Raw genomic sequence first — 26996 nt, 5'->3', positions numbered from 1 at the left:
CCATCCACCTGCTTTCAAAGTAGAAATCTACCCCTTATTTCCCATCTGAACTATGTATCAAGACTACTCCAGGATTCAAAGACTCACTCCAATCTCCCAAACTTGACTAAGTTAATCAAGTGAGCTGCTGCTCCGGAGAATCCAATCTCCAGGCCAAATATTAGTCCTGGATTTTTTTCCCCATTTTTCTTGATGTTTATTTTTAACTGCTTAAACTGAGCAGGCTTTGTAAATGTAGAAGATTGCTTGGACTTGGGACAAAGAAGTGGAAACACAGGGCACAGATCCTGCCTATCTCGACCTTGCTCACCATGTGTCTTCACATCCATTCCCAGCAACACCCTTTGGATAACACCCCCCCTCCCCCCACCCGAATGACATAGAACAGTGGTCCCCAACGCGATGCCCGCGGGCGCCATGGCGCCCACCGGAGCATTCGTGGGCGCCCGCCAACAACCTGGGCCAGCCCCGCCCCCGGCGCATGGGAGGCGCCGGCCCCAGGTGCGCGACACGCACCGATGCTGGGTGCGCGGCGCTTGGGTGGCCCCAGCCCCGGGGCACATGCAGGCGCTCAGGAGCACGGTGCTCGAGCGGCATCGGTGCCGGCCCCAGGCGCGAAGCTCGGGTGGCAGTGCCAGCCCCGGGCCCACGGCACAAGGCACTCGGGCGGCCCCAGCCCTGGACCTAGGGCACACGCTCTTTTCTAAAGGGAGCTTTTCTGAAAAAAACCCAGCAGTCTAGACGATTACTTAAAATGAGGTTTACAGGATCTTCCGAAAAAGGCTTTATTTTTTGAAAGATCTCTGTCTAGACTGCCATTTTTTTCAAAAAAGATCCGTTTAGAAAAAAAGCAGCGGCTGTGGTTATGCTAATGAAGCGTGGGATATTTAAATCCTCACTTCATTAGCAATTTTGATATGCCTAACCTACAGCTCTCTATTGACAGAGAGCTGTAGTCTAGACACAGCCAGAGTGAGGGACTGGAAGGGGAAAGGGAGAAACCCCAGCTGCTCTACCCCAGGCGTCGGCGAGAAAAGCCTGGTCTGCTGGGGGGGGGGGGGGCACTAGCTGCACCCCCCCCCCAGCAGACCAGGGAGACGTGGAGGGCACCTCTGAGGACGCGGGTGGCGGGACCACGGCACCTCTCTGTGGTCCCGCAGCCCAAATCTAGTGCCCCCCGTCCCCAGCAGACCAGGCTTTTCTCGCCGTGGAGGATCCAGGCGGTCCCACCGCCTGCATCCTCCGTGGTGAGAAAAGCCGCTCTGCGTCTCCCTGGTCTGCTGGAGGGGGTGTCCCCCAGCAGACCAGGGAGACTCAGAGCAAAGCCGCGGCGAGAAAAGCTTTGCTCCGCGTCTCCCTGGTCTGCTGCTCCCCCCCTCCCCGCAGCAGACCAGGGAGACGCAGACTGGCTTTTCTTGCCGTGGCTTTGCTCCGCATCTCCCTGGTCTGCTGGGGGGCCGCGGAGGACTCAGGCGGCGGACCGCCCAGACGTGCTGTGGTCCTGCCACCCGCGTCCTCCGCGGCGAGAAAAGCCGCTCCGCGTCTCCCTGGTCTGCTGGACCGCCCAGACGTGCTGTGGTCCTGCCACCCGCGTCCTCCGCGGCGAGAAAAGCCGCTCCGCGTCTCCCTGGTCTGCTGGACCACCCAGACGTGCTGTGGTCCTGCCACCCGCGTCCTCCGCGGCGAGAAAAGCCGCTCTGCGTCTCCCTGGTCTGCTGGACCACCCAGACGTGCTGTGGTCCTGCCACCCGCGTCCTCCGCGGCGAGAAAAGCCGCTCCGCGTCTCCCTGGTCTGCTGGACCACCCAGACGTGCTGTGGTCCTGCCACCCGCGTCCTCCGCGGCGAGAAAAGCCGCTCTGCGTCTCCCTGGTCTGCTGGACCACCCAGACGTGCTGTGGTCCTGCCACCCGCGTCCTCCGCGGCGAGAAAAGCCGCTCCGCGTCTCCCTGGTCTGCTGGACCACCCAGACGTGCTGTGGTCCTGCCACCCGCGTCCTCCGCGGCGAGAAAAGCCGCTCCGCGTCTCCCTGGTCTGCTGGGCCCAGCAGACCAGGGAGACGCGGAGCGGCTTTTCTCGCCGCGGAGGACGCGGGTGGCAGGACCACAGCACGTCTGGGCGGTCCGCCGCCTGAGTCCTCCGCGGCGAGAAAAGCCCCGTTCGTCTCTAGGGATCCGACATAAGTCGGATCCACGTAAGTCGGGGACTGCCTGTACTGCAGAGCCCCTGCCTCTGGACCCTGGAGAAGTGGGTAGTAATGGGTCCCCCGAAACCTTCCCTCATCAATACAGAACCTGTCTCAAGAAAAGAGACCAGGACTATCGGGGGGTTTCACCCCAAAACCATGGACTAGCCTGTGAGGAGCATGGCTCACTGTGATCTGGACACTGGCTTCTGTTTGGGTATTGGACCACAGAGAGTCTCTGAGACTAATATTATCCGCCAGCAGCACGAGACACAGGTGGCATGGCCAGAACTTTGCCACAGGGCCTACAAGCATCCAGTATCGCGATTCTAATCCTTTTTGTCTATTTGAAAATTCAAATCGGTCCTTTCTTCCTCCCTCCCTTGCTCCCTCCCTGCCTAAAAATAGCCATACTAGGCCAGACCAAAGGTCCAACCAGTCCAATGTCCTGTCTGCCGACAGTGACCAACACCAGATGCCCCAGAGAGAGTGAACAGAAGAGGGAACAATCAAGTGATCCGTCCCCTTTCATCCCTTTCCAGCCCCTGACAAGCAGAGGCTAGGGAACCATCCCTGCCCATCCTGGCTAATAGACTTTGAGGGACCAATCCTTCATAAATTTATCTAGCTCTGTTCAGCATCAAGAAAAACTTCCTTGGTTTCTTTTAAACCTGCTGCCTATTAATTTCATTGGGTGACCCCTAGTTCTTATATTATGTAAGTAAGTTTTCCCCATACACTTTTTCTATGCCACTCATGATTTTATAGACCTCTATCCTATCCTCCCTTGGTCTCCTATTTTCATACGGGCCCCGTTCCAAACCCCTACTAATTTTTGTTGCCCTTTTCTGAACCTTTTCCAATGCCAAGAGATCTTTTTCAAGGTGAGGAGACCACATCTGTACACAGTATTCAAGATGTGGCCTGTTTTATATACAGGCAATAAGATATTCTGCCTTATTCTCTGTCCATTTTTTAATTATTCCCAACATCCTATTTGCTTTTTTGACTGCTACTGCACCTGGGGTGGATGTTTTCAGAGAACTATCCACATTGACTCCAAGATCTCTCTCATGAGCAGCTGTAGTTAAATTAGTCCCCATCATATTACAGGTATCGTTACGGTTATTTTTTCCAATGTACATTACTATATATTTATCCACATTACATTTCATTTGCCATTTTGTTGTCCAATCACTTATTCTGGTGAGAAAAGTTTAAAGCTCCTCATGGTCTGCTCTGGGCTTAACTATCTTGAGCAGTATGGTATCCTCTGCAAATTTTGCCACCTCGCTGGTTACTCCTTTCTCTAGATCATTTATAAATAGGTTGAATAGGACGGGTCCCAGGACAGACTCTTGGGGGACCCCACTAGTTACCTCTCTCCACTCGGAAAACTGACTGTTTTTTCCTTTTCTTTTTTCCTTTTTCCCCTCTTGGGAATGTAATATACTGGTACATTCACCCAATGGAATGTCTTAAAGGAGGACAAATTCCAGTCTCTCACCTACCTACACCCCAGGAACAGTGACACTAACAGAGTTGAAATAAAAATGAGACATACCCAATATTGTCTTTTGCACAATCCTGGCACTTTCAAACTCCATCTCTCAAGCCCACACATCAAATAACCACAACATAATACAAGAGAAGAGAGCAGAGACTGGGTCTGCACACTGAGGGTGTGTCCAGACTACAGGATTTTGTTGACAAAGGCGGACTTTTGTCGACAAAACTATACCTGTTTTGGAGAATGGTCATGCAATTATACAGAAATTCAGGTCCCAGGAGAACTCAGTCTCCATGTCTGGAAAGGCAGACTCAGGGTACATCAAGACTACAGGCTTTTGTCGACAAAGGTTTTGTCACCAGATACTGTCGACAAAGCTTCTTTCGACAAAGAGCGTCTACACTATCACCGAGTTCTGGCAACAGGAAGTGGACAGAACGCGGCAGTTTTTAGAAAAGTCATTCTACGGGGAATATCGCCTTTTGTCGACAGAGTTCTGTCGACAGAAGGCTTTATTGCATCTACATTGACCTTTACATCTACACTCTCATGTCGACAAAGCGGCTTGCATTGTCGACAGAACTGGTTGTAGTCTAGACACTCTTTGTCAAGAGAAGCTTTGTCGACAGTATCTGTGGACAAAGCCTTTGTCAACAAAAGCCTGTAGTCTTGACGTACCCTTAGTCTGCATTTCCAGACATGGAGACTGAGTTCTCCCGAGACCTGAATTTCTGTATAATTGCAAGACCATTCCCCTCAAAAGTCTCTCTCTCTCTCTCTTTCGAGCATGACAAATCTAACAAGAAGCAAACACTGGTGTTGCAAAGTGCACTGCACAGAACACTTGAAAACACCTGTGAATAATATTCCCTAAATCCGGAGACCCGAAGGAGAGGTGAAAATTCTTCTGACTCTCTGAAGAGCGACTTTGATGACCCAGAACTGTCATTTGCAAAGACTTGCCTCAAAACATCCAGTGCAGGGGAAGCAAGGCTGGCTGGGAGATGGTGTTTCTGTCTCATGGCAAATCCCAGTGTACCGATAGATATTTTCACCCAGAGTGAACAAGATACGCTCAAATAGGGAAAGCCCGAATTGTGATTCAGAAGAGTTAATAAAAAATCAAATGGAAAATTGAAAGCTGCTGTTGACTTCCATTTTTCTCATGGAGAACATCAGGGCTCATGAAATCGTCTGCACCAAAGCAATATTAATTAGTTTTTGTATTTGTGCCTGACATTCAGACAGGTTCCGTGTCAATGAAGCCATTCACTCACCGTTAGCAAGAAGGTCTCTAGAGGTGCTTTTGTGTGGTGGTACAGGGAGGTCTTCAGTGCTCGTCAAGGCATCTGGACTCTCCATTTACATGCAGGAGGACATGGATGTGACTAGATAAACACACATTCTGTGGAGAGAGGGGGACGCAGCTAGAAGAGACCCACATGTAACTGTCGGGCACCACGAGCAGAGAATTGCCTGTGGTCAGATCCCAGGGGTGGACTCTCTTATTGAAAGAGCTCAAACCGGGCCCACTCAGCCAACTGGGCTCAGCTCCACACACAAGACCAGTGTCAGGAGTCAATAGTTCTCCTCGCGTGCAGTGGGTGAGGAGGAGCGTTGGGGAACAGAGGAGAATAAAAGCGAGGAAAGGCTGAAGCAAGAAATAACACCCCAAACATTTCTCTCTGGTGGGCACTATGGAAATCAGGCAGACAGACAGACAGATAGATAGATAGCAGGGTTGCCAACCCATAGAAATTTCATTTCCGGACAAAATGGGAAAAATTTACCGACACATTTTTTATGGACATAATTTTCATACTATATTAAGACGACATAAATGGGCAAAAGTGAAAAGTAATAAACAGCTAAAATGTCCAATTTCTGCTGCTCCACAGTAAAATGGCTGAAGCAGCACAGAAGACATTTAATTGCTATAAAATAATTCTTGTTTTTTGAATTTTCTTTTCACTTTTAAAAAATTTAAGGACACCTACATTTTTGTATGGACATGTCCAATTTCAGCTAAATTTTTATGGACTGTCTGTACATTTACTGATGGTTGGCAACCCTGATAGATAGATAGATAGATAGATAGATAGATAGATAGATAGATAGATAGATAGAGGGGGTGTGTGGGGATAGATAGATAGATAGATAGATAGATAGATAGATAGATAGATAGATAGATAGATAGATAGAGGGGGTGTGTGGGGATAGATAGATAGATAGATAGATAGATAGATAGATAGATAGATAGATAGATAGATAGATAGATAGATAGAGGGGGTGTGTGGGGATAGATAGATAGATAGATAGATAGATAGATAGATAGATAGATAGATAGATAGATAGATAGATAGATAGATAGATAGATAGAGGGGGTGTATGGAGATAGATAGATAGATAGATAGATAGATAGATAGATAGATAGATAGATAGATAGATAGAGGGGGTGTATAGAGATAGATAGATAGATAGATAGATAGATAGATAGATAGATAGATAGATAGATAGATAGATAGATAGATAGATAGATAGATAGATAGATACCCCATGTGCTCAGGCACACACCAAGTTTCTCTTTCCATGTCTGGAAAATTGAAATGAAAAAAACAGTGACATGATTGTGCTCCAACTACAGACCTTGGATACAGCATCGATTGGCTTCCAGGGGGATGTTTTTCGGGGCTGAAGTTGCTCGTGCATAGCATTCCTGGCTTAGGAGGAGCAGTTCTCTCTGCTCGCGGCAGGCGCTGGAGGTGCAGAAGGGAGCAGGGCTTTTGTTTACCTCACTGGCCTCCGGGACCGAGTCCCCGGCGGACGTGTCTTGCCAGTTCCCCACGTGAAGAGCAGCCCCGCCTGGAACTGCCACCAAACAACGTTCCCCAGGCCAGTCACCCCACAGGGAATTGCACCATCATCCTCCCTGCCCCCACGTGTGTTTCTAGGTGACAGTCCCCCTGGGATTCACTGGCTGTGGTACGTTCTGTGACTCTTGTTTGTCTGGCGGGAGGGATGGTCTGTCCCAGGCAACACAACACACAGTCACGGGAAGCTGTAGAGCCAGGGACAGGGACACCCTAAGGGCTCATGGCTCCAGGTGCCTGAGGCTCAGACTCTGGACCCCGCTCTTGTACAATGGAAACCCAGGAGCTCTGGCTCTCAGCCCCACCTGCTCTAACCATTACACCCCACTGCCCTGCCAGAGCTGGGCACAGAAGATTGATTTGACTGTGCCCAGATTCAGTAAGGTTCCCAACGTACTTGTCGTCCATCACCATGGCAACACCAGAGTCACTTTCTCCAGCAGGCCAATGATCCTTTTACCTCCAGCTTACGAGCCCAGATCTCGGCTACTGACCCTGGCCCCTTGTGGGCAGCCATCAGCGGCCGCCCCGGAGTGAGACTAGCCCAGCCCGGCCTGGCCACGATGCCCTGGTCTCCTCCCTGCCGTCTGCAGCCTCTGAGACGGGGGCCAACACAGACACAGACTAGGGGGTTTGTCACTTCAGGTGGCTGGGATGTGACAGATTGACAGTGGTCTGGCAACGAAGCCTTCAACTGACGCCAACAGCTGCAGCTGCTCTCGTAGGCAGGGCTGTTGTGGGCATCTCCGAGCCAGGCTGGGAACGACACACAGCGGGCAGGTGAGGGCTCCTGCTGGATGCACAGCAAGGTACCTGCTGCCCCGCCTTGCGTGTCTCAACTCTTATAGTAAGGCTAGACCCAAAGCGCACACACACACATAGACATGCAGACACTGACGCACTCTTTCACACACACACTTCATGGGCTGCACGCGCGCGCACACACACACACACACACACACACACACACAGAGTTTGTATTTTGCACAAATTGTTCTTTCCTTCCTGCAGCTAGCGTCGGTTTCTCAGCGTTACGTGACATGGTCCATTCTACCTCCCAGACCTGCGCCCTTCCCTTTGCTCCAGGACTTGGCCCACTAACGACGTTTCTCTTTTCTCTCCAGGCTAAAATAGTCTCCAGGCCTGTGCGATGCGAGTTAACACAACATGACTCAGAGCTGGCTGGATGGGATGACCCAGAGACCTTTCGACCTTCTCTGCCCCGTCTCTTGGCCAATGGGCTGTGCCCCTGTGAGACGCGCCTGTCAGTGTTCGGGGTGAGGCAGCCACAGAGCTGAGAGAAACGAATCTCACAGACAAAGACGGGCCTTCTTGAGGTGCCAAACGGCCCCAGGCATGGCGCAGGGATGATCTCCTGTGTGCCAGGGACACCGACACCAGCTCAGGAGGGAAATGTTGTTGACGGCATAAAAACGGTTGATCATCCTTGTTGCTCTGTAGGAAATGTCTCTGCTGGAACCCAGGAGGGGCCGGTTCTGCCCCCACAGGGGAATAGTTTGTGTCCTTCTCCCCTGGCCACGGATGAAATCTACGGATCTGACTCCCAGCAACCCCAGAGACCCAAGTCCAGCCCATCCAGGGGGTTGGTAACCTCTCTGTGAGTCCTGGAGTCCTGGAGGCCATGGTCTTCCAATTGGGGTGGGAGCCAGGGCCAGAGGAAGGGGAGTGGAAGGTCAGGTGTGAGGGGCCTCCCACTGGCACTGTTTACAGTCAGGGAGGCCACTGACCTGCTCCATTATAAAACCTCATCCCCAACTGGCCAGGCTGTTTTTCGTTCGGCTTCCGCCAGTGGTCACTCTGCAGTATCACTGCCCCACACTCGCTGCCCCCAGTGGTGACTGTGAGTATGGCATCCCTCCTCTCTCTGCCCCCTCCCTTTCCCTGTTCTGGAAACCAGTCCTATTCCTGGCATGTCCTGATTCCCTGGAACAACGATAAGCCTGTCTGCTCATCATTGTTGCTTAATGTCTCATTCTGAGCCTTTACCTTCCTTATCTTTATTTGGGACGTAGCATTGCAGGCCGTGATCCATCAAAGTTCCTTGCACGCAGATGCAAATCCATAGAATTAAAGCCTCTTGACGTTGAGAAGTTTTATATCCATTTGGGATAAAGTGGAAGTGATACCAGAGCAGAGTAGTGGGGATATAGGAGAGGAAGAGGGAACAAACCACTTGGAAATAAAATGTAATAATGCAGCTTGTGTAACTGCCAGGTATTCATAGCATGGCTTATAAACTATGTGAACACCTGTGTGTTTGCTGAAATGTGAAGGATTGTTGCTCTGATTATACCTATATGAGTGTCACATTTTTGCAGGAATTTATGTGCAATTTAGTGTGGGATTTACTCTGTTGTTTCAAATTGTGTGAGTGGTCATTGGGCATGTACAAGGGGAAACTGAGTCACACATTCCACATTATGGCTTAACCAGTGTTGGCTGTATTCAATACCATTACAGACAGATTTAGTGTCACATAGCATCTGGACAAATTTCTGCCTGATAAGTAACAACAGATAAGAGTATAGGTATGTGGGACGAATATACTACAGTCAGGGAACATGTACTTCCTTCTTCGACAATGGTTTTCACTTCCCTGGGTCTTCTGGTCTTGTCCATTGGTCTTCTCCATTGGCTTCTGGTCGAGCATTTCTCCAGCCGGGGGCCTCTTTTTTATATGTATTCTCTAGCTGGTTCTTGCTCTTTGCCTGGCTCCACCAAGCCACCTGCTTCTCAAGTAGAAATCTACCCCTTATTTCCCATCTGAGCCATACGCCAAGATAGGGCCTTGATTCAAAGACTCAGTCAAATCACCCGAACTTGACTGAGTTTATCAGCTCCAGAGAATTCAATCTGCAGACAAAAAAATTAAGAAAGTCCTGTTTTTTTTCTATTTTTCTTGATGTTTATTCTGAGCTGCTTAAACTGAGCAGACTTTGGAAATGTACAAGATTGATTGGACTTGGGACAAAGAAGCAGGGACCCAGAGAACAGAGCCTGCCTGCGTTGAACTCCCTGTCCAAGAGTCTTCACAAAAATGCCTGGCCACACCCATTAGATAATAGCTCCGGCTCCCGATTGACATATTAGGACAGTCGATATTATCCACTCGAACAGTGTGGGAACAGATGTTGACTGTGATTGGCCTCCATGAGCTGTCGCACAATGCTCCAGTTGGCTATTCTGGCCCAGGGTGCAGCTGGACAGGAAGCCCCTCCTCCCAAAATTTCCTTTCTTGGTGGCCCCATATGACAAGGACACTTTGTTGCTCTTCATTGTTGAGTGTACGTGCCCTGTTAACCACATGCTCCAGACACACTGCTGCTGGTGGCAATGGCTTACAGGGGCCCTTTTACATTATCCAGACCCCTGAGTCTCTTTTGCTCCTACCGTCATCAGGCCTGGCAGGGGCTCCCCTTGGAGACCAGATGGAGGGAGACAAAGGCAGACGAGACCAGTCCAGGATAGAAGCAGGAAGTAGAGCAGATGTTTGTGTTTCTCCTACAGCAAATTGAGAGGCTGCAGAGGCTGACAGTAACAACAAACCCTTTCTTGCCTCCTGCTGCGACCCATGAAAACCTCAATTTCGGGAACCCCCACACCTACCTCTCCCTGTCAAAACCCCACATAGTATCTGTCCTCAGCTCACTGCCAGTGCTGCTCCGCCTGGGGGGGGGGATGTTAAAACCCCGCATCACATACTGTGTCCTGAGACAGACCCTGTTGATGCACATGTACCAGGAAGGCAACGTTTCCCTTTTTTAGTTTTGTTGCAAATTTTGAAGATCACGACACGAGTTTGACTAAATCTTCTCCTTTGATGAATGAATGTTTTTAAAGAGGTAAAAGTCCACAACTATGAAACTTTCAGGTAAATGAAGAAAGAGAAATGTCGAGATTCTTTTTCATAACAGCCATTTATCTTTTAATTATCCTGGCAAATTGAGAAGAGATCAAAGCCTTCCAAATGACAACATTTAAATAAAAATACAGAGAGTCGTTGTGAGAAATAAAACAAAATATTTGTCAGTTTTCCTTAATCCCCCCATTGTGACTCACTTTACTTTTCATTCTCTAATTTCTCTGGTTGTGAACAAAGATGCTCCTCGCTACAGTTTTTCTCAAGGCTCCTTTCACCTCTTTGTTCCTCAGTGTGTATATCATGGGGTTCAACACGGGGGCCACAATGGTGTTCATGAGAGAAATCATTTGATCGCTCTCCATGGTGGATTCAGACTTGGGCACCAAGTAGGTGAAAAGGGCCATTCCGTAGAACAAAGTCACCACCATAAGGTGGGAGGAGCAGGTGGAGAAGGCTTTACGCCTGCCCTCCGCCGATGGCAGCTTGAGGATGGTGGAGATAATGCAGACGTAGGACAGGAGTATCAACAGGAAAGGGCTCATGACAAACAGCCCTGTGAAAATGAACCCCACAATCCTAATGTTTGTTGTGTCGGTGCAGACCATCTTCATCACCGGTGCAATGTCGCAGAAGAAGTGGTGAATGCGGTGGGAGCCGCAGAAGGGCAGGCTGAAGAGCCACGTTGTATAAGTTACGGCCACGGAGATACAGATGATCCATGAAGCTCCCGTGAGCCGTGCACATGCCTGGCCACTCATGATGGTTGTGTAGTGCAAGGGGCGGCAGATGGCCACGTAACGGTCGTAGGACATGGCAGCGAGGAGGCTGCATTCCATGAAGCCCATGGTGCAGTACACATACATCTGGGCCATACATCCCTCAATAACGATGGTCTTTTCCTCTATGAGGAGGTGAACCAGCAGCTGAGGGACCACGCTGGTGGTGAAGCAGACATCCAGCAATGACAGGTTCACCAGGAAGAAATACATGGGGGTGTGGAGAGTAGAATTTAGGATTATCAGGAGGATAACGAGCACATTCCCCATCAGGGTGAGCAGGTAAATGATCATCAGCAGAAGAAATAGAAGGATTTGCAGCTCGTGAAGGTAGGAAAACCCCACCAGGATGAACCCACCGGAGATGGTCTGGTTCTCACCAGGTTTGCTCTGAGAATAAGTCATCTGCAAGAGTGACAGAGAGACTCTGGAAATGAATATAATAAATACCAAACATGGGGAAGTAGATCCCACAATTCCTGCTGGTTTCCTTCCTTCTGGGAGTCTTCTGACTAAAGGCAGATGCAATTCTGCACAGAGACATGTAGCTGGGCTCAGTAACCGTCAGGTTTAAGCTGCTGTCACAGTTTGGATGCGTAGGTCAACTGGAGAGATGACTCCTTGGACACCAGTGGTACTAGGGCTGATTTACAACCGATGGGGGTTGGATAAACTGACCCTAAAGGAGCTACATCGGTTTGTCCGAGCAATGGGGGCTGTGACTGACCTAAACCAGCAGCCTGCCACAGTCTGGTGGAAGGCAGGTATACAGGGCACTGGATAAGGGGTTTTCTCTTCCCAGAGTGATAACTACTGGAGTCTGATGCAATAAAAGGAAGGCAGGAAAACACCTGGGGCTAATTCACTAGTCAAATCACTGCGCACCAGCAGCCAATGAAGGTCTTCGGTGCCGCTTTAAAAAGGCTCCCTCCAGGCTAAGAAGGGGGATGACATTCAGAGAGTGACGGGAAGGAGAAAGGGAGGAAGAAGAAGAAGCTGTAAGAAAAAACAGGACTATGTAGCACTTTAAAGACTAACAAGATGGTTTATTAGGGGATGAGCTTTCGTGGGCCAGACCCACTTCCTCAAATCAATATATGGAAGAAATTTGGCACAACCATATATACCAAAGTGATACAATGACACAGGGTAGTAATAGGGGAAGTTTCTGTGAGGTAATGACATTAGGGGTGAGGTAATGACTTAATGACATTAGGCTGAGATTGATGGTGGGTATATGTAGGTTGTTAATGCCTGGACCATTCTACACGAGAGATGAATTTCCTGGACACCACATTGGTGTCCACCACAGTACAAATCACCAATGGTAAATTAGACATCACTCTCTACTGAGAACCCACTGACTCCTACAGTTACCTACATGCCTCCAGCTCCCATCCAGAACACACCATACGATCCGTCATCTATAGCCAAGCCCTTCGATACAACCACGTCTGCTCTAATCCCACTTACAGAGACTAGAAACTTCAGGATCTCTACCAAGCATTTATAAATCTCAATTATCCACCCGGAGAAATAAAAAAGAAATTGAAAGAGCCAGACGTATACCCAGAAACCATCTACTTCAAGACAGACGCAGGAAAACCAACAATAGAACATCACTTGTCATCACCTACAGCCCCCAACTTAAACTCGTCCAATGTATTATCAGTAAACTACAACCTATACTGGAACAGGATACTACACTCCAAGAGGCTCTGGGAGACAGACCCATAGTCTCCTATAGACAACCATCTAACCTCAGGAGGATTCTTACCAACAACCACAGGTCATACCACTAATACCAAGTCCGGAACTTTCCCTTGCAACAAACCCCCTTGTCCGCTTTGTCCACATATTTACTCTGTTGATACCATTATTGGACCTAACCATGCCAGTTACAAGTTCAAGAATACATATTCCTGTTCATCCAGAAATATAATTTATGCCATCATGTGCCTGAAGTGTCCGTCTGCTATGTACATTGGATGAACTTCTCAGACACTTTGCCAAAGAATCAATGCCCACAAAACAGACATAGAATCATAGACACATAGAGCTGGAAGAGACCTCAGAAGGTCATCAAGTCCAGCCCCCTGCTCTAGGCAGGACCAATCCCAACTAAATCAATCCGGCCAGGGCTTCGTCAAGCCGAGACTTAAACACCTTTAGGGATGGAGACTCCACTACTTCCCTAGGGAACCCATTCCAGTGCTTCCCCACTCTCCTAATGATAAAGTTTTTCCTAATATCCAACGTGGACCTCTCCCACCGCAACTTGAGACCATTGCTCCTTGTTCTGCCATCTGTCACTACTGAGAACAGCCTCTCTCCATCCTCTTTGGAACCCCCCTTCAGGAAGTTGAAGGCTGCTCTCAAATCCCCCCTCACTCTTCTCTTCTGAAGACTAAACAAATCCAACACCCTCAGCCTCTCCTCGTAGGTCATGTGCTCCAGCCCCCTAATCATTTTGGTCATCCTCCTCTGGACCCTCTCCAATGAGTCCACATCCTTTTTGTAGTGGGGCGAGGGGGTGATCCAGAACTGGACACAATACTCTAGATGTGGCCTCACAAGAGCTGAATAAGACTCTCTCACAGAGAGAAAGCTGTTGCCTGTGTGGGGAAAATCAAATAACTCCAATTGTATCTAAGGGGGGACTGTGCAGAAATCAAAACTCTCTAAAAGAAAACTGCTGTAAGGGTTAAACGTTTTCCAGACCTCTCTCCCTGTATCAGAGTGAAATCAAATTAACTCTAATCAAGACCCTTACAAATGACAATCTCAAATTCATGGATACTCCTAGTCTGTCACAAATTATCAGGTATACTCTTATCTTTGTCACAATTGCCTTGTAAGACTACTCACTCCACATTCTCATGTGCCTTTGTTTTGTAAAACTTACTTCTAGCACTCCTGGGGTGAACAGAAGTCTCAGAGTACTTCTGCTGAGACTTTGATATGTTAAAGAAGAACAATCAACAACTGAACTGTCTAAGCCAGGGGTGTCCAAACTTTTTTCAAAGAGGGCCAGATTTTATGAAGTGAACATACATGAGGGCCGACCATTTTGCCTGACATTCTTTGAACCATTAAAATTAAACGCAAATTAACTATTTTATGCAAAGTTTATTGCAAACGGCATACTTTTCATTTCGTCACATGGATGACAAATCTAAACAGGTGTTAAATCACTCTGCCTTTCATATCTGAAGGCCAGATGAAAAAAAAATCCAGGAAGCTGAAATATATGTCAGGAACATTGTAAAGTACATTACATATTATTGGTAATAATGGTTGTCTGTCAACTTTTAAGTTCAAAAAATATGAACAGGAACATAACACCAAGTGTACATGTTGTGTCCAAATATATTTATAACTGATTTAGACCAACTGACATTAACTGAGATTTTACAATGTATTCATCTCAATACATATGGATTCGTTGGGGGCCATAAAAGATAGATATTGCCAAATTACCTGTGGGGCCGTATTAAACCGGAACACGGGCCGCAATTGGCCCACGGGCCGGGCTTTGGACATGCCTGGTCTAAGCATTCTGTATAAAGGATCCAAAAACCTGTAACTCAGGGCTGACTGCGATGGCTCTGCTGTCAGCCTGCATGCATGCATAATAAAGTTTTCCTTTCTAGGTTTCTCTCCTGCCTCACTGATTTGATTTGACCTCCGGCCTCGGACCCTTCTGGGGGCTCTGTACCCCAGGGGAACGAGATTTCCCCCACACCTGCCGTTTCAGCCAGACTGATCATTCCCGCAATGACCTTGGAACATGCATATTGCTTCAGAGAGACTTTAACTCCAGACTCAACGAGAAGCTTCAGAATTGCCATCCATGCTTAAATTGACACTTTATGTATGAGTTTAAACAAAGACCCTAATTATCTCACCCATTACAAAGATAGCTTCCCCAATTATTACTACTAATGCCATTACTTCACAGAAACTTCCCGTATTATCACCCCTATGTCATTACCTCACAGAAACTAACCTTCCCCCCTCAAGCCCATTTTGTTCTAAAATTTGATTTGTCAATTTCACATGCATTCACTTTTTTGATTGTCTCACTTTTGGTATATATAGTTGTGCTGATTTTCTTCCACTATTTGATCTGAGGAAGTGGGTCTGGCCCACGAAAGCTCATCACCTAATAAACCATCTTGTTAGTCTTTAAAGTGCTACATAGTCCTGTCTTTTGTGTCAGCTAGACCAGACTAACACAGCTACATCTCTATCACTAAGTAGAAGCTGTGTGTGAGCTGAGAGCTGCTTAACAGGTACCATAGGGAGACATTTTGCGGGAGATGTTTGGGGAAGTGGCCCAAGGGAACAGCTGCCAAGTCAGAAGGAAAAACAACCTTGAGGGATGCTGCTACTTCAGGGGCTCTGGCCTGGAACCTGGGGTAGTGGGCAGGACCGGGGTCCCCCAAAACCTTCCCCCATCTGTCTCAAGAAAGGAGACCAGGACTATCAGGGGGGTTTCACTCCAAAACCATGGACTAGCCTGTTGGAAGCATGGCTCACTGGACTCCGGACGCTGGCTCCTCTTTGGGTATTGGAGCACAGCGAGTCTCTGGGACTAATATGGAGCATGGCGAGAACTTTGCCACAGGGCCCACAAGCATCCAATATTGCAGATCTAATCTTTCTTGTCTACTTGAAAATTCAAAAGGGTCCTTCCTTCCTCCCTCCATTGCTCCTTCCCTCCATAAGGACGGCCAGACAAAGCCAGAGCAAAGGTCGATCTAGCCCAGGGTCCTGTCTGCCCACGGTGGCTAATGCCAGAAGCCCCAGAGGGAGTGAACAGAAAAGGGAACCATCAATTGATCCCTCCCCTCTCATCCTTTTCCAGCCCCTGACAAGCAGAGGCGAGGGAACCGTCCCTGCCCATCCTATCAAAAGATGCAATCACTGGTGTTGTAAAGTGCACTGCACAGAATACATGTAAACACCTGTGTATAATATTCCCTAAATCTGGAGAACTGGAGGGGAGGTGGGAATTCCTCTGCCTCTCTGAAGAGCAACCTTGGGGAACCTGCACTGGCATTTGTGAAGACTTTCCTCAGCACACGCAGTGCAGGGGAAGCAGGGCTGGCTGGGAGATGGTGTTTCTGTCTCAGGGCAAATCCCAATAGGCGTTTTCACCCAGAGTGAACATGAAATGTTTCAATAGCAAAAACCTGAATGGTGACTCAGAAGAGTTAATAAGAAATCAAATGGGAAATCGAAAGATGCCGTCACCATCCCTGTTTTCTCATGGAGAACATCAGTGCCCATGAAATCATCGGCCCCGAAGGGATTTTGATTGATTTCTGTATTTTTGCCCGACAGTCAGACAGGTTCTGTACCAATGGAGCCATTTACTCACCATTAGCAAGCAGGTCTCTAGAGGTGCGTTTGGGTGGCGGTACAGCGACGTCTTCAGAGCTCGTCAAGGCATCTGGACTCTCCATTTACATGCAGGAGAAGATGGAAGTGACTAAATAAACACACGTTCTGTGGAGAGAGAGGAGAGGGGAACCGAGCCTGAAGACACCTACAAGTATCTGTAGGGCACCACGAGCAGAGCGTTGCCTGTGGTCAGCTTCCAGGGTAGATCCTAGATAGATAGATAGATAGATAGATAGATAGATAGGTGAACACACACTCAGCCCATGTGTCAGACACACACAAAGTTCTCTACACGCGTACGGGAAATTCCGATGAAGAAACGGGCGCCGTGATTTCCTGTAACTGCAGACCTGGGCATGATGCCGATGGGCTTCACTGGGCAGATGGCCGGGGACCGTAGTCACTGATTTCTACCCTACCTTGTGTACGAAGGGTGGTTCCCTCTGCACGTGGCAGGCGCTGGACTTGTGGAAGGGAACAGGGGTTTTTATTTCCTTCCCTGGCTTTTGGGACCACGTCCCTGTGGAAATGTTGCATCATGCTCTTCGGAGGTAGAACAGCCCTGCCTGTTAGTGCATGGGGTGTGCTCTGTGGAGGAAAGTCACTACGGGATTTACTGACTGTGGATTTACTGATTGTGGTAAATTCTCCCAGCAACACACAGAGTGAGGGGCAGGGACAACCCCCAGGGCTCTTGACTCCAAGTCCCCTATGCTCGGACTCTGGGCCCCGCTCTTGTCCGAGAATCATGATGGGAACTCAGGAGTTCTGACTCCCCGTGACACATGCTCTAATCATTAAACCCCACTGCACTGTCAGAGCTGGGCACAGAACTCTGATGTGATGGTGCCTGGTGCAGATTAAGCTGATCTTACCACCCTACCTGTCATTCATCACACATATGTGGACACAAACACACGCTGCACACACACACACACACACACACACACACACACACACACACACACACATGCAGATGCAGACACAGTTTAGCGTTGCCATACGGTTTCACCAAAAATACTGGACACACTTGACATTCCATCACAAGCTACATTAAAACTTATTTAGAAAGTTCCGGATATTTCTATTTTCTCAATTTGTTTCCCGAACAGAAAGCTCAAATACTGGACGGTCTGGTTCAATACCGGACACCTGGCAAGCCTCACACACACACACACACACACACACACACACACACACACACGCACGCACATGCACACACACACACACAGAGTTTTTATGTTGCACAAATTGTTCTTTATTGCCTTTCATGTTGGTTTCTCAGTGTTGCATGATATGGTCCATTCCGCCTCCCAGGCCTGCCCCCTTCCCATTGCTCCATGACTCGGCCCACTAAGGACGTTTCTCTTTTCTGTCCAGGCTGAAATAGTCCTCAGGCCTGTGTGAAGAGAATTAACATGATGTGACCCAGAGCTGGCTGGACGGGATGACCCAGAGACCTTTCACCTTCCCTGCCCTGCCTCTTGGCCAATAGGCCGTGAGACGCGCCTGTTAGTGCTCAGGGTGAGGCAGCCACAGAGCTGGGAGATGAGAATCTCACTGACAATGACGGGGCATCTTGACGTGCCAAACGGCCCCCGGCGTGGTGCAGGGACGGTCTCCTGTGTGCCAGGGACACTGACACCAGCTCAGGAGGGAAACGTTGTTGACGGCGTAAAAACGGTTGCGTCATCCTTGTTGCTCTGTAGGAAATGTCTCTGCTGGAACCCAGGAGGGGCCGGTTCTGCCCCCACAGGGGAACAGTTTGTGTCCTTCTTCCCCGGCCACCGATCAAATCTACGGGTCTGACTCCCACCAACCCCTGAGACCCGAGTCCAGCCTGTGCAGGGGGTTAGTAACCTCTCTGTGAGTCCTGAAATCCTGGAGGACAAGTGCTTTCTTCTTCCACAATGGTTTGAACTTACTGTGATCTTTTGGTCTCTTGCTACGTTTCCCAGGATATGTCTCCACTACAGAGTTTTTTCAGAACAACTTCACTTACGTCCACTCTGCAATCATGTTCTTTCGAAAAAAATTGAAAGAACAAAGGGTTTTTTCTGCTATTGGTTAACCTCTTTCTACGATTAAGAAGCCTTTTTGTGAAAGAGCTCTTTCAGAAAAAGCCGTGTGTGGATGGGGAAGAGGAAGTTCTTTCGTAAGAAGAGGAAAGAGGAAAAAGCACAGGTGCTCTGGTGTCAACTCCACCTTAAGGGTACGTCTAGACTACCGGATTTTGTCGACAGAAGTTTTGTCGACAGTATCTGTCAACAAAGAGCATCCAGACACATTGAGTTCTGTCGACAAAGCAAGCTGCTTTGTCGACAGAACCCTGTCGTCTAGATGCAACCCTACAAGCAATAACACCTGTCGACAGAACGTGTTATGCCTCGTAAAATGAGGTATACCAGCGTCGACAAAACTGCTGAGTTCTGTCGACGTTATGTCAACAGAACTCAGCGGTAGTGTAGACGCTGGTATAGTTTTGTTGACAAAAGTCAACTTTTGTCGACAAAACTCAGTAGTCTAGACTCACCCCTAGTAATCACAGCTTAAATGCGAGAGAGTGTCCATTCAGTGTGGACACTCTTTTTCAAAAAAGCAGATCACTTTTTCGACGAGCTTTGGCAGTGGGGAGGCTCTCTTTCAGAAGAAGTTTTTTTTGGAAGATCTCTACGGAAAAAGCTTCCTCCAAAAGAAGCCTGTTGTCTAGAGCTAGCCTCAGAGAAAGGGGATTTTTGATGTTGTTCCTCAATATGTCTGTAGCGCATACTTATGTTTTGCAATGCGATACGATAACGTATCTTGTCCCCGATATCGTTTTCAACAGTCTGCCTTGTCGATTTCAAAATTTTCTATGGGATCTTCAGCAGCCACTTCTGCTCCGCGATAACAACACCTGTTGCTAGTGCCCGGTGGCAGATCTGGTACAACCTTTTGGGTTACCTCTTTCGACCTTTCTGTTGTTGGTCTCAGAGTTAGAAAGCTTCAGACAATGGAGATTGATTTGGGACTGGGACTCTCTAGCTGATTCTTGCTCTTTGCCTGGCTCCACCACGCCACCTGCTTCCCAAGTAGAAATCTAACCCTTATTTCCCATCCGAGCCATATGCCAATATAGGGCCTTTGATTCAAAGACTCAGTTAAATCTCCTGAACTTGACTGTGTTAATCAAGCAAGCTGCTGCTCCGGAGAATTCAATCTCCAGGGCAAAAATGTGCAAAATCCTGCATTTTTTTCTGTTGTTCTTGATATTTATTTTTAGCTGTTTAAACTGAGCAGATTTTGGAAATGTACAAGATTGATTGGATTTGGGATAAAAAAAGCGGGAACCGAGGGCACAGGGCCTGCCTACGTCGACTTTGCTGTCCAAGTGTCTTCACACAAATGCCTGGGCACAATCATTAGATAACACCCCGCCCCTCCTCTGAGTGACATAGGACAGTCGATATTATTCCCTCGAACTGCTTGGGCATAGATATCGACTATAACTGGCCTCCAGAAACTGTCCCACAATGCCCCAGTTGGCCATTCTGGTCACAGCGGTGAACTCCACTGCCCAGGGTGCAGCACGACAGGAAGCACCTCATCCCAAAATTTCCATTCTTGGTGGCCCAAATGACAAGGACACTTTGTTGCTCCCCACTGTTGAATGTAAGGGTGTGTTTAAACTACATTGCTCCATCGATGGAACTATGTAAATTAGGCCGATCGGCAAAGGGAAACGAAGCAGCAATTGAAATAATCGCGACTACATTTACCTTTAAATGGCTGCCGTGCTGAGCCGACAAACACCTGATCAGCTGTTTGTCGGCTCAGCGCGCTAGTCTAGACGCTCCCGCGTCGACCTGAAAGCCCTTTATCGACCTCCCCGTTATGTCTCGTAGGATGAGGTTTACTAGGGAGGTCGATAAAGGGCTTTCATGTCGGCAGGGGAGGGTCCAGACTAGCGCACTGAGCCGACAAACAGCTGATCAGCTGTTTGTCGGCTCAGCGCGGCAGCCATGTAAATTTAAATGAAGCCGTCGACGACCCACACGCTCCAGAAACACTACTGCTGGCGGCGATGGCTTGCAAGGGCCCTTTTAGATTATCCAGGCTCCTGAGCCATTGTCCCTTTTGCTCCAACTGTCAGCAGGACCGACAGAGGCTCCCTTTGGAGACCAGCTACAGGAGGACAAAAGCAGTCGAGATTGGCTCAGAGGTAGGAGCAGGAAGTAGAGCAGATGTTCGTGTTTCTCCAACGGCAAACTGAGAGGCTGCAGAGGCTGGCGGGGCTCCCTGTAACAACAAAACCTTTTTGGCCTCCTGCTGCAGCCCATGGAAACCTCAATTTCAGGAAACCCGCCGCCCACCTCTCCCTCTCTACACCCCACATGGTATCTGTCCTCAGCTCACTGCCAGTGCTGCTCCACCTGGGGGGAATGTTAAAACCCCGCATCACATACTGTGTCCTGAGACAGACCCTATTGATGCACATGTACCAGGAAGGCAACGTTTCCCTTTTTAAGTTTTGTTGCAAATTTTGAAGATCACGACACGAGTTTGACAAAATCTTCTTTGATGAATGAATTTTTTTAAAGAGGTAAAAGGCCCCAACTATGATATTTTCAGGTAAATTAAGAAAGTGAAATGTCGAGATTCTTTTTCATAACAACCATTTATCTTTTCCTTATCCTGGCAAATTGAGAAGAGATCAATTCCTTCCAAGTGACAACATTTGAATAAAAATACAGAGAGACGTTGTGAGAAATATAACAAAATTTTTGTCAGTTTTATTTAATCCCCCCATTGTGACTCACTTTAGACTCATAGACTTTAAGGTCAGAAGGGACCATTATGATCATCTAGTCTGATCCCCTGCACAGTGCAGGCCACAAAATCTCACCCACCCCTCCTAGAATAATCCTCTCACCTATATCTCAGATATTGAAGCCTTCAAATACTTTGAAGACCCCAAGATGCAGAGAATGCTCTAGCTGTGATCTGTACCCCATGCTACAGAGGAAGGCGAAAAACCACCAGGGCATCAGCCAATCTACGCTGGAGGAAAATTCCTTCCCGACCCCAAATATGGCGATCAGATAAACCCTGAGCATGTGGGCAAGACTCATCAGCCAGACACCCACACTTTACTTTTCATTCTCTAATTTCTCTGGTTGTGAGCAAAGATGCTCCTCACTATAGTTTTTCTCAAAGCTCCCTTCACCTCTTTGTTCCTCAGCGTGTATATCATTGGGTTCAACAAGGGGGCCACAATGGTGTTCATGAGAGAAATCATTTGATCGCTCTCCATGGTGGATTCAGACTTGGGCACCAAGTAGGTGAAAAGGGCCATTCCGTAGAACAAAGTCACCACCATAAGGTGGGAGGAGCAGGTGGAGAAGGCTTTACGCCTTCCCTCTGCCGATGGCAGCTTGAGGATGGTGGAGATAATGCAGACGTAGGACAGGAGTATCAACAGCAAAGGGCTCACGACAAACAGCACTGTCAAAATGAACCCTAGAATTCTAATGTTTGTTGTGTCGGTGCACACCATCTTCATCACCGGTGTGATGTCGCAGAAGAAGTGGTGGATGCGTTGGGAGCCGCAGAAGGGCAGGCTGAAGAGCCACGTTGTATGAACTATGGCCACGGAGATACAGATGATCCATGAAGCCCCCGCGAGCCATGCACATGCCGGTCCACTCATGATGTTTGCATAGTGCAAGGGGTGGCAGATGGCCACGTAGCGGTCATAGGACATGGTCGCGAGGAGGCTGTGTTCCGTCAAGCCCATGATGGAGTAGATGTACATCTGGGCCATACATCCCTCAACAGAGATGGTCTTTTCATTCACCAGGAGCTGAACCAGCAGGTGAGGGACCACGCTTGTGGTGAAACAGATGTCCAGGAAGGACAGGTTGATCAGGAAGAAATACATGGGACTGTGGAGGGTAGAATTTAGCATTATCAGGAGGATAACGAGCAGGTTCCCCATAAGGGTAAGTAAGTAGACGACCAGCAGCAGCAGGAACAGAAGGATGTGAAGCTCATGAAGGTAGGAAAACCCCACGAGGATGAACACGGTGGAGATGGTCTGGTTCGCACCAGGGTCGCTCTTGGAATAGGTCATCTGCAAGGGTGACAGAGAGACACTAGAACTGAATCTAGTAAATACCAAACATGGGGATGTGGCTCCCACAATTCCTTCTGGTTTCCTTTCTGCTGGGCGTCTTCTGGCTAAAACCTGGGGCAATTCTGCACAGAGACATGTAGCCGGGCCCAGTCACCATCAGGTGTAAGCTGTTGTCACAGTTTGGATGCCATTTGCTCTGCGTAGGTCAGCTGGGGAGATGACTCCTTGGACACCAGTGGAACTAGGGCTGATTTACAACCGATGGAGGTAAGATAAACTGACCCTAAAGGAGCTACATCGGTTTGTCCAAGCAATGGGGGCTGTGACAGACCTAAACCAGCAGCCTGCCACAGTCTGTTGGAAGGCAGGTGTACAGGGCACTGGATAAGCGGTTTTCTCTTCCCAGCGTGATAACTACTGGGGTCTGCTGCAATAAAAGGAAGGCAGGGAAACACTGGGGCTAATTAACTATTCAAGTCACTACACACCAGCAGCCAATGAAGGTCTTTGATGCCGCTTTAAAAATTCTCCTCCCAGCAAGGAACGGGGAAGACATAGAGGAGTTTGTGTGTGAGCTGAGAGCTGGTTAACAGATCCCACAGGAAGACATTTTGTGGGGGTAGTTTGGGGATGTGGCCCAAAGGAAAAGCTGCCAAGTCGGAAGGAAGAACAACCTTGATGGCTCCTGCTACTTCAGGGGCTCTGGCCTGGAACCTGCAGTAGGTGCCCCAAAACCTTCCCTCATCAATACAGAACTTGTCTCAAGAAGGGAGACCAGGACTATCGGGGGGTTTCACCCCAAAAACCAAGGACTAGCCTGTGAGGAGCAGGGCTCACTGGACTTCAGACGCTAGCTCCTCTTTGGCTATTGGACCACAGCAAATCTCTGAGACTAATATTATCCGCCAGCAGCGCGAGATGCAGGTGGCATGGCCTGAGCTTTGCCACAGGGCCCACAAGCATCAAGTATCGTGGTTCTAATCTTTCTTGTCTACTTGAAAATTCAAAAGGGTCCTTTCTTACCCCCTCCCTTGCTCCTTCCCTCCATGAGGACAGCCAGACAAGGCCAGAGCAAAGGTCCATCTAGCCCAGGGTCCTGTCTGCCCATGGTGGCTAATACCAGAAGCCCCAGAGAGAGTGAACAGAAGAGGGAAACATCAAATGAACCCTCCTCTCTCACCCTTTTCCAGCCCCTGACAAGCAAAGGTGAGGGAACCATCCCTGCCCATCCTAACAAGAGAAGCAATCACTGGTGTTGCAAAGTTCACTGCACAGAACACTTGAAAACACCTGTGAATAATATTCCCTAAATCCGGAGACCTGGAGGAGAGGTGGGAATTCCTCTGCCTCTCTGAAGAGCGACCTTGGGGAACCTGCACTGGCATTTGCGAAGACTTTCCTCAGCACACCCAGGGCAGGGGAAGCAGGGCTGGCTGGGAGATGGTGTTTCTGTCTCAGGGCAAATCCCGACAGGCGTTTTCACCAGAGTGAACCCGAAACATTCAAATAGCAAAAACCTGAATTGTAACTTAGAAGAGTTAATAAGAAATCAAATGGGAAATTGAAAGATGCCGTCACCATCCCTGTTTTCTCATGGAGGACATCAGTGCCCATGAAATCATCGGCCCCGAAGGGATTTTGATTGATTTCTGTATTTTTACCTGACAGTCAGACAGGTTCTGTACCAATGGAGCCATTTACTCACCATTCGCAAGAAGGTCTCTAGAGGTGCGTTTGGGTTGCGATACAGCAACGTCTTCAGTGCTCGTCAAGGCATCTGGACTCTCCATTTACATGCAGGAGATCATGGAAGCGACTAAATAAACACACGTTCTGTGGAGAGAGGGGAACGGAGCTAGAAGAAACCCACAAGTATCTGTAGGGCACCACGAGCAGAACATTGCCTGTGGTCAGATTCCAGGGTAGATAGATAGATAGATAGATAGATAGATAGATAGATAGATAGATAGATAGATAGATAGATAGATAGATAGATAGATAGATAGATAGGTGAACACACACTCAGCCCATGTGTCAGACACACACAAAGTTCTCTACACACGTACGGGAAATTCCGATGAAGAAACGGGCGCGTGATTTCCCGTAACTGCAGACCTGGGCATGACGCCGATTGGCTTCACTGGGCAGATGGCCGGGGACCGTAGTCACTGATTTCTACCCTACCTTGTGTACGAAGGGTGGTTCCCTCTGCTCGTGGCAGGCGCTGGACTTGCAGAAGGAAACAGGGGTTTTTATTTCCTTCCCTGGCTTTTGGGACCACGTCCCTGTGGAAATGTTGCATCATGTTCCTCGGAGGTAGAACAGCCCTGCCTGTTAGTGCAACAAAACAACAGTCACTTGGTCAGTCGTTGCATAGGAAGTTGTAGCAACATCATCTTCCTTGTCATGGGGTCTGCTCTGTGGAGGAAAATCACCACAGGATTTACTGACTGTGGTAAATTTTGTCTCCCAGCAACACACCACACAGAGTGAGGGGCAGGGACAACCCCCAGGGCTCTTGACTCCAGGTCCCCGATGCTCGGACACTGGGCCCCGCTCTTGTCTGAGAACCATGATGGGAACCCAGGAGTTCTGACACTTGCTTTAACCATTACGCCCCACTGCTCTGTCAGGGCTGGGCACAGAACTCTGATGCGATGGTGCCTGGTGCAGATTAAGCTGAGCTTTCTACCCTACTTGTCATTCATCACACATATGTGGACACAAACACACACTGCGTGGGCTGCACACACACACAAACGCACACACACACACACGCAGATACAGACACAGTCTAGCGTTGCCATACGGTTTCACCAAGAATACTGGACACTCTTGACATTCCATCACAAGCGACGTTAAATCCTGTTTAGAAAATACCGGGCATTTCTATTTTCTCAATTTGTTTCCCAAACAGAAAGCTCAAATACTGGACTGTCTGGTTCAATAACAGACACATGGCAAGTCTAACACACACACAGGCACACACACACACACACACACACACGCACACACACACAGAGTTTGTATGTTGCATAAATTGTTCTTTATTGCCTTTCATGTTGGTTTCTCAGCGTTGCATGACATGGTCCATTCCGCCTCCCAGACCTGCCCCCTTCCCATTGCTCCATGACTCGGCCCACTAAGGACGTTTCTCTTTTCTGTCCAGGCTGAAATAGTCCCCAGGCCTGTGCGATGCGAGTTAACATGATGTGACCCAGAGCTGGCTGGACGGGATGACCCAGAGACCTTTGACCTTCCCTGCCCTGCCTCTTGGCCAATAGGCCATGAGACGCGCCTGTCAGTGCTCAGGGTGAGGCAGCCACCCAGCTGGGAGACGAAAATCTCACAGACAAACACGCAGCATCTTGAGGTGCCAAACGGCCTCTGGCGTGGTGCAGGGAAGGTTTCCTTTGTTCCAGGGACACCGACACCAGCTCAGGAGGGAAACGTTGTCGATGGCGTAAAAACGGTTGCGTTATCCTTGTTGCTTTGTAGGAAATGTCTCTGCTGGAACCCAGGAAGGGCCGGTTCTGCCCCGCCGGGGAACAGTTTGTGTCCTTCTTCCCCAGCCACCGATCAAATCTACAGGTCTGACTCCCAGCAACCCCTGAGACTCGCGTCCTGCCCGTCCAGGGGGTTGGTAACCTCTCTGCGAGTCCTGGAGTCCTGGAGGCCATAGTCTTCCAATTGGGGTGGGAGCCAAAGCCCGGAGGAGGGGAGTGGAAGGCCAGTCTGTGAGGGGCCTCCCGCTGGCACTGTTTTCGGTCAGGGAAGCTACTTACCTGCTCCATTATAAAGCCTCATCCCCAGCTGGCCAGTTTGTTTCTCATGCGGCTCCCCCCAGTGGTCACTCTGCAGTATCACTGCCCCCACACTCGCTGCCCCCAGTGGTGACTGTGAGTATGGCAACCCTCCTCTCTCTGCCCCCTCCTTTTCCCTGTTCTGGAAACCAGTCCCATTCTTGGCACCTCCTGATTCCCTGCCACAAGCATACCCTGACCAAGGTTTATGTTAGGGTAAGAGGAGGCAGCTTGCCATATTTGGTGGCCCTGACTCTCACGGTTTAAGAAGGGTTCCTGTGAATCTTTGTTAAATTCATCTCTCACATGGAAAATTTACACATTTCGGGTAGGAGGAACTCATGTGTTAAAACTCTTCACCTGTTAGGCTAACACAGCCGGTCTGCTCATCTCTGTTCCTTAATATCTTATTCTGAGCCTTTACCTTCCTAATCTTTATTTGGGATG

At 48.8% G+C, this 26996-nt stretch overlaps 2 protein-coding genes across 2 annotated transcripts; both read right to left on the bottom strand.

Moving 5' to 3' along the window:
* Positions 1–10658: 10658 nt before the first annotated feature.
* Positions 10659–11627, bottom strand: LOC102449486 (olfactory receptor 10A4-like). Its single transcript, XM_006112309.2, has one exon. It carries the CDS (start codon positions 11625–11627, stop codon positions 10659–10661), a length of 969 nt encoding a protein of 322 aa, XP_006112371.2.
* Positions 11628–21774: 10147 nt separating this feature from the next.
* Positions 21775–22743, bottom strand: LOC102449005 (olfactory receptor 10A4-like). Its single transcript, XM_006112307.2, has one exon. The coding sequence runs from the start codon at positions 22741–22743 to the stop codon at positions 21775–21777; it is 969 nt and encodes a 322-aa protein (XP_006112369.2).
* Positions 22744–26996: the final 4253 nt, after the last annotated feature.

This window comes from Pelodiscus sinensis, chromosome 30, assembly GCF_049634645.1.
Source record: "Pelodiscus sinensis isolate JC-2024 chromosome 30, ASM4963464v1, whole genome shotgun sequence".
NCBI lineage: Eukaryota > Metazoa > Chordata > Testudines > Trionychidae > Pelodiscus > Pelodiscus sinensis.
The sequence above is the reverse complement of the archived record's forward strand: the minus strand, read 5'-3'. Positions and strand labels throughout refer to the sequence as shown.

Coding starts and splice junctions, on each gene's coding strand:
- LOC102449486 (XM_006112309.2), bottom strand. CDS start 11,627: ATGACTTATTCTCAGAGCAAACCTGGTGAGAACCAGACCATCTCCGGT.
- LOC102449005 (XM_006112307.2), bottom strand. CDS start 22,743: ATGACCTATTCCAAGAGCGACCCTGGTGCGAACCAGACCATCTCCACC.